Here is a 7,108-nt window from a genome sequence, read left to right on the forward strand (position 1 = left end):
GGAGGAAAGAAAAGGCCCTCGCGGGGGATACGAAGAGGACAGGAAGCCGGGGAAACGAAAAATTCACGGAGATATGGTTCAACGTACCGAGTTCCCAATGCCCGTTCCATCCAAGCCAAACCATATCCACAGCATCCATTTTCCGATATCACTACATTAACCAGGGTCAGCAGGCGGAGCACTGGACATGGAGTCGGGGTACGGGCCACTATCTCTTACACGGGCGAGTGGCCTCCTTCTCCTAGCCACAGCAGAGATAGGAGGAAGCCAGCAAAGCACCACACGGACAACAGGGTGAGGAGGAAAAAATTGGGCATCATGGACCGTAGCGAAAGGAAGACGAGGTTATCAGAGAGCAGATTAAAGGCCAGTCGCGGGACAAGAACTGGCGCTCCCATGGCGAGAATATCAAGAGCCTGTTGCTTGAATGCCATGTCACCCACCCGAGCGCCATGGACCCGCAAGGCAGCATATCCCAAGTAAATTCCAACGAAGCAGATATCCAGGAACGACCAGAGGTTCCGCGAGTAGACACGCCTAAACAGCTGGTAAGCCATAGTTTCATTTTTCGTCATCTGCACCTTTAGACCTTTGAGAAAAGCGTGGGACCAACAAGCGTAAAGGATCGCATGCGAGATCCAACGAAAAGCATACCATCCGTGAGCCATAATCGTGGCAAACTGGTCGAGGGACCACCCAAAGGTGTATACGGCGAAGCAAGCCTCAAGCGGCCCAGATCCAGCGGGATCGCGCTTGGCCATGACGGCCACGTACAGCAAGAGAAGAATCACGAAGCCCATGACGTCAAGAATGTTCCTGGTCCTCGGTACCATAAGACGGTACTGATTGAGCATAGGCCCCTTGCGCGGGTCATAGATGGAGATGGGCTGGTGCTTGTAGTGGTCAGGAATGATGTTGATATAGCTAGAGGGAGTGTACGTGATCTTTCCCTCGTATATGGCGTCGATCCTGTTGGCAGATTAACACCCAAGTCCTTTTTTCATGCTTTTTTTTGGTTGTTGTTGCGTTGTTGGGAAAGGGAGGCGGGGGGCTGGGCTAGGTTGGAAGACGGTTTGATTTTAAAGCAGAAAAACATACACCACTATGGACGCACAGGATGGTGTTGTTGTTTTTAACGGCAGCCTGCGTGACAAACTGACGCACGCTAGTAGTCCATGGGGCTGGCCCATTGTCTGTGACACTTACACTCTTTGGCATGGAGGCCCGCTCAGGAACTGCTTGCTTTCGGTGAGAATCGCGATTTCCAGAGACGGCAGAGTCCTATGGTAAGTCCAATCGGCGGTGGCCAGAGCCTCTTCCCGGATTTGGTCGGGAGCGTTCTGAAAAGGCACAAAGCCGGCAACGAGAACGTTTGCTAGGAGCAAGAGACCCTCCGGCCCATTGCTGTCTTCGCTGAACCGTCTCAGGATGCGAGTCGCCACAAACTCACACAAAGTCGCACGACCAAAGTTGACATTCTGACGGTTGTTCAGATGGGATTGCTCGTGAAGAAACTGGGCGCGGTTGACGAGTAAACAATAAACGATAGAGATGTCGCTGGGATCGTACAGCCTGTCAACGAGCGGCCGGACAACTGCAACGTTCAATCTCACATCACGAAGTTGCTCGAAGCTCAGATAGTCTTCCACCACCGACATTACGTCTCTCCGAATCCTGTGGATATTCGTGTAGACGGGTAGGTGACTGTAAAGATTGGCCGTGCGACTGAACGTAGGGTTCGTTTCGGCGCCTGTGCCTAGTTGAGGCAGCAAAGGTCGTCGTTCAGTCAGCCTTGCGTCGAAATCTTGACCATCGTCCCCAGCATGGTCACAATGCCTGCTGGATGACAGCCAGACCCGCCACCAGTCTTGGCCGTTCCCGCCCATTGGATTACAGCCGTTTACGCCAAAACGTGGAGAAAAAAAAGGCCGACAAAAAAGAGACGTTTGGTGGGGCGTTTTACTTCGGCTGTGTTGACGTGTAAGGGCCGTGGATGGGAAATAGCGACGAGGAACACAGTATGTCTTTACGAAGATATGATAAAAGTTCCAAGGTGTCTCCTGCAGCGGCGTTGGTGATCTTGTGAAGACTGATACCGGACATTCCCGTGACTCACGATAACGTTATAATACCTGGCTTGCCGGGAGTCCGTACGTATGGGCAGTTTGTGTGGAACGGTGATGATAATGATTCAGTCAAGCTAATCTCTATGGCCGAAGCCTGCAAACTAATCTATATCGTGTATATATTCCAGCCACACCACGCCAAAGCCGTTATGGCTTGACGCCACCTAACGGTGTGGCTTACGCTATAGGTGCCCCGCCGTCGCTAGACTATAACGTCCTCGTTACCTGGTTTCTCTTAATCTCCCTATAGTCCTTTATCGTTATCTCCCTATGGTTCTTTATTATTATTATCCTCCTATAGTCCTTTATCCTCCTGTTTAATTAATTATTAGATCGTGTATTTATTATTATATTCTTTCTCGTGGAGTTAGTGTATAGTCTAGTCTAGCTATTCGAGTCTAAGCATAACCTCGTGGTGATTAGCTTAGTTTATTACCTATTCTTATTCTATCTGGTTTTCGACTTTATTAATCTTTTATATAAGCGTTTATATAAAGTCTTTGATCCTATTAAGTGCCTTGGTTTATTTATCCTTAATGTGTTATCTGATTTATATAAATTAGTCTCGGGTTCTTCCTATAATATCCTCCGCGCCTTATTCTATCTAGCTTATTATTTCCCTATACTTATTATTCGTGTGTATAATAGTTTATTCGTGGCGGTGTTAAATTTCCTGGATTATCTATTTACCCGCCTATTCCACTATAAAAATAATTTCGTTATATCGTTCCTTTACCCGATATTCGTTAGTATCTAGTAGGCGAAGGTAGTTAGTTATTAGGTTCTCCTATATCTCCGGTTCGACTTAGGTTCCGGCTGTAGTTATTAAATTCTTAGCTAGTATATATATAGTTCGGTTATCCGTTATCTATAATTATATACCGCCTATAGCTCGCGGGTATAGTAGTTAATTATTCTATAGCTATCGTGTAAATAGTATAGCCACCTCTCCTAGTACTCGTATATATTCCACGTTTTCTTTTAGTCGGTTCGGGATTTTTAATACTCTCGGTATAGTATTAATCACTGCCTATATAAGGTCGCCTTCGGTTAGTCTATTAATATTGCTTTTAAGTATATATAAGATCCGAGTGATTCCTGGTATATTAGACACCGAATAGTTATTATTAATTACTCGGGTTAGGGTAAGTCGTGTAAAATTAATTCTCGGGAAGGAGTCTGCCTACTAGATACCGCTGGTTTTAGCTAGTTTATATACCTACTTTAGGCGGTCTTAGGCTACTCTATATCCTTTATTTCGCTAATCCCGTTCGTCTCCTTATATAACTCTGAGTTATCGGCGGTAGGCCTTAACCTGTTCCTGTATATTACGGTAAGTGTCTTATGCTTAACCGCTTAGTGTGTTAAGGGTATTATCGTTATTATCCGCTTTAGTGTTTATATTCGTGTCGTTTATTCGGTTCCTAGTGTGGTATCGTTGGTTATTAATCTTAAGTATATTCGTGTTATCGGTCTATATTTATTATAGGTAATAGATAAAGTGAGTTAAAAGGTAGAAGAAAGGGTAAGTTATAGAGTAGAAGGAGGGGTTAAGATAGTGATAAGTTAGTCGGTTCTTAGATTATTATAAGCGAGGTAAGTTATATTCGTTAGTTTATTAGGGGTAAGTGGTTATTTATAGTAGGTGCCTTCCTACCCGGTTATATTATATATTGCGGTCTTTAAGTTATAACGTGGATTTAGGTCAAAGTTAGATCTGCGTATCGACGCCGAGAAGTTCTATTATATTAGGTTATTATTAGATCGTTACGCGTGATATCTATTAGTTATACTCTGCTCCTAGGTTTTAGAATTATACTAGGTAGTTCTGTCCGTCCTTGCGTTATTTATTGCTATTATTTCGTTGATTAGCACCTCCTCGGATATTAGAGGTTGGATTAGGGGTAGTACGCGACTATATAGGTCGAATTATGCTGGCTTTAAGTGATTAATAGAGATCACGTTATATATTCTTTAGTTATATAGGAGGTTAAGTCGGTAGGCGAGTCGGCCGATCCGTTTTATAATCATAAATAGGCCCGCGAATTATTATCCTAGTTTAGTTATTATAGTGTAAGAGCTTAGAATAGAGTATCCCTTATATAATCGTAAGTATACCTTCGTGCCGACTTTAAGGAATTTAGGTTTATATCGTTGATCGTAATACCGTTTTATTAATACCGCGGCCTCGGTAATAGCGTTTACTGCTTTAATTCTGGCTATTAGTAGTGTGTCCGGGTATCCTATAATAGTTATAGTAATATTATTCGGGGTAAATCCTTTTATGATCTTAATAGGGCTATATTTAGTAGAAGCCGATCTTATTATATTATACTCGAATTAAAGCCGGGGTAACGCTTTTTCCTACTATTCGGGCTTATCTAGGGCGTGGATATAGAATCGTAGTACTGACTCTATAATATAAATAACTCTTTTAGTTTAGCCGTCTATCTAGGGATAGTATACCGTGGCGTATAGCAGCTCGGTTCCTAAGCGTTATTAAAATCGTTTCTATAATCGGGCTAGGAACTTCGGGTCGCGGTCGCTAAGGATAATCTTCGGGATACCCTAGTTCGCTTTTAATAATTTATCTAGGAGCCTGTCTACGTATTCCTCTGCTATATCGGTCTTCTGTCCGGGGATAGTTAGCAGTTCCTTTAAAAATTTACACACCGTTATTAGAATTATATCGTTCCCGTTCTCTGTGCGTAGGAGGCCTATGATAAAATTAATAGAGATTATATAATACGGGTATAGTGGTGGTATAATAGGTTAGAGGCTGCCGTACGGCTTATAGTGCGGTTTCTGGTATAACTTATATAGGGGGCAGCTATCTAGGTAGCGGCGGAATTCTTTATATCCCCTATAAATAAAGAATTAGTTAAGGAATTAACTTAGCTTTATATAACCTAGATAGTTATTGTTATATATTAAATCGAATATATCTCGCTAATATATTCTAGGAATATATATACGCGGGAGGCTCTCTAAGATACGCTATACGAATCTATCGCTGCGTATCTTAAATAGTAGCCTTACCTAATTAATGCCTAGTTCTTAGTTCTTCCGAAGTATAGTTAGTATTCCTTTTTAGAATAGGTACTTATTATATCTGATTAAGATACGTTATTTAAATTCGGGTAATATTTTTATTAGCGTGATTATAGGTTACGGGGTCTATACTAGTAGTTCCGTTTATACGCGGATATCGGGTTATATTACTAGTTCCGTGGGTCGTAGTTATCCTGATAGGAGTATAAAGCTATTATATACCGCTGTTTCGTGTTATTCGTGAGGGAGTTAATCCAGTTCCCCTTTTATTTATATATCGGGATCGTGTCGTGCCGGTAACCGGCTAAGTGCGTTTAGTATGATATAGTCCTTTCCCGGCTTATATATTATACGTACTTCGAATTATAATATATATTCTATAGCTCTTATGATTTTCTTATTTATTCCTATACGTGACGTCGTATTTACGATATCCAGTTAGCGCGATAGTGTAACAATTACCTGGTAATTAGTAAAAATAATTATAAGGGTTTATCGAGTATTATTAATCTAATGCACCGTTTTACTTAATATCTATATGAACCCTGCTATTTCTAACTCTATTACCTAGTATCGCTTCTCTGTTAGTCGTAGTGTCCTTGACAGGAATACGATAAGGAGTATCGCTATATAGGGTAGGTATATTACCTTATAATTCTATATAATCTTCTATAATATCTTCTTATTAACGTGAAATACCTATACCCCGATTCCCTTTACGGATACGTCGAAGTTAATAAATAGTTAGTTATATAGGTTAAATATAGCTAAGGCGATATTATTATATAGCACTTACTTTATATTGTTAGATACTTAGATTTCCCGCCCCGTTGGTATTAGTATGTTAATCGATTATGCCTAAGCTATGCGAGCTAGCTTTGAGTTTCGCTTTACGAAAGGTTTCTGTTATTTATCGTTAGTATCGTCCTGGGTTGTTTTAATTCTGTGATATTGTTTAAGAAGGTTAGCTTTACGTGCCTCTAATAGTTCTATTCGTATTACGAAGCGCGGGACGTGGTGTCTAAGTAAGGTCGCTAAACCGATCTAGTGTTCTAGGTGCTTTAGTGTCTTAGGGAAGTCGATGTTTCTAATCGCTTTGATTTTCTTATCGGGTATCGATAGACTCTATATATCTACTATTTTTCCCAATACCATAGCTAATAGTATTACTATAAATAATTTATCGGGTCCGATTAAGATATTATATTGCCGGAATAGCCTAAATATCTTATCTAGGTGTTATAGGTGTTCGTCGAATCCTATACTACTTACTACGATATTATCGTAGTGTATCGTTACTCCCGTGCCGTGTAGTAAATTATCTATTATCCGTTATACGTATACGTTTAAGTTCTTAAATCCTATAAAGGGATATTTAAATATAAACTATCCTTCTAGAGTAGAGATTATAAATACCTACCGGTAGTCCGGATAGATTTACTATTAGTAGTAGAAGCTAATAGCGTTAAGCACTATAATCTATTTCTTCCCTGCTATATATTATAAAATCTTATCTTATATCCGTATCGGATATACGTCGGGTATATTTACGTTATTAAATAGTCGTATATCCACCACTATACGTCCCTTATATTTACCGTTCTTAATATAGTATATAACAAAGACTAGCTATAAAAATAGTACTCCGTGCATCGTTCTATACGCTTTTCCATCCGCTTCCAGCTTCTCGACGGTCTCCTTAATCATAGTTCGGTCCTCCGCGTTTATTAGATAAATTCGGTATCTTTTTAGAATATATTTATGCCAGTCTAGGCGTAACACAATTCTTATATATAGGTCTTCCGGTACGTATACGAATCCTTTATCTCTAAATATATCCTCGTAGTAGTTAATTAAGTCCTCTAGCTATTCTATACCCTTATAGTTATAGATATATACTCCGGTAGGATATATAATAGTATTATCCTAGA

At 40.6% G+C, this 7,108-nt stretch overlaps 2 protein-coding genes across 2 annotated transcripts in view; both read right to left on the bottom strand.

The window, feature by feature from the left end:
- Positions 1–2,035, bottom strand: part of ACRALDRAFT_1063531 (uncharacterized protein) — a 3,599-nt gene extending 1,564 nt beyond the window's left edge. Inside the window, exons 1-4 of the mRNA XM_071016810.1 lie at positions 1,207–2,035; positions 655–969; positions 220–537; positions 88–151 (exon numbers count right to left, since the gene is read on the bottom strand). Of these exons, the coding sequence (XP_070871290.1) occupies positions 88–151; positions 220–537; positions 655–969; positions 1,207–1,658 (1,149 nt within the window). The 5' untranslated portion in view covers positions 1,659–2,035. The remainder of the gene's footprint in view (positions 1–87; positions 152–219; positions 538–654; positions 970–1,206) is intronic.
- A 2,140-nt stretch (positions 2,036–4,175) lies between these two features.
- Positions 4,176–4,466, bottom strand: ACRALDRAFT_2113843 (uncharacterized protein; the record flags this gene model as incomplete). Its single annotated transcript, XM_071023648.1, has 1 exon — positions 4,176–4,466. A coding segment is annotated over one exon (291 nt), but the record flags the coding sequence as incomplete, so codon positions are not given.
- Between the last annotated feature and the right edge of the window lie 2,642 nt (positions 4,467–7,108).

The sequence above is a fragment of the Sodiomyces alcalophilus genome (assembly GCF_042370955.1).
Source record: "Sodiomyces alcalophilus JCM 7366 unplaced genomic scaffold ACRALscaffold_9, whole genome shotgun sequence".
Taxonomy (NCBI): domain Eukaryota; kingdom Fungi; phylum Ascomycota; class Sordariomycetes; order Glomerellales; family Plectosphaerellaceae; genus Sodiomyces; species Sodiomyces alcalophilus.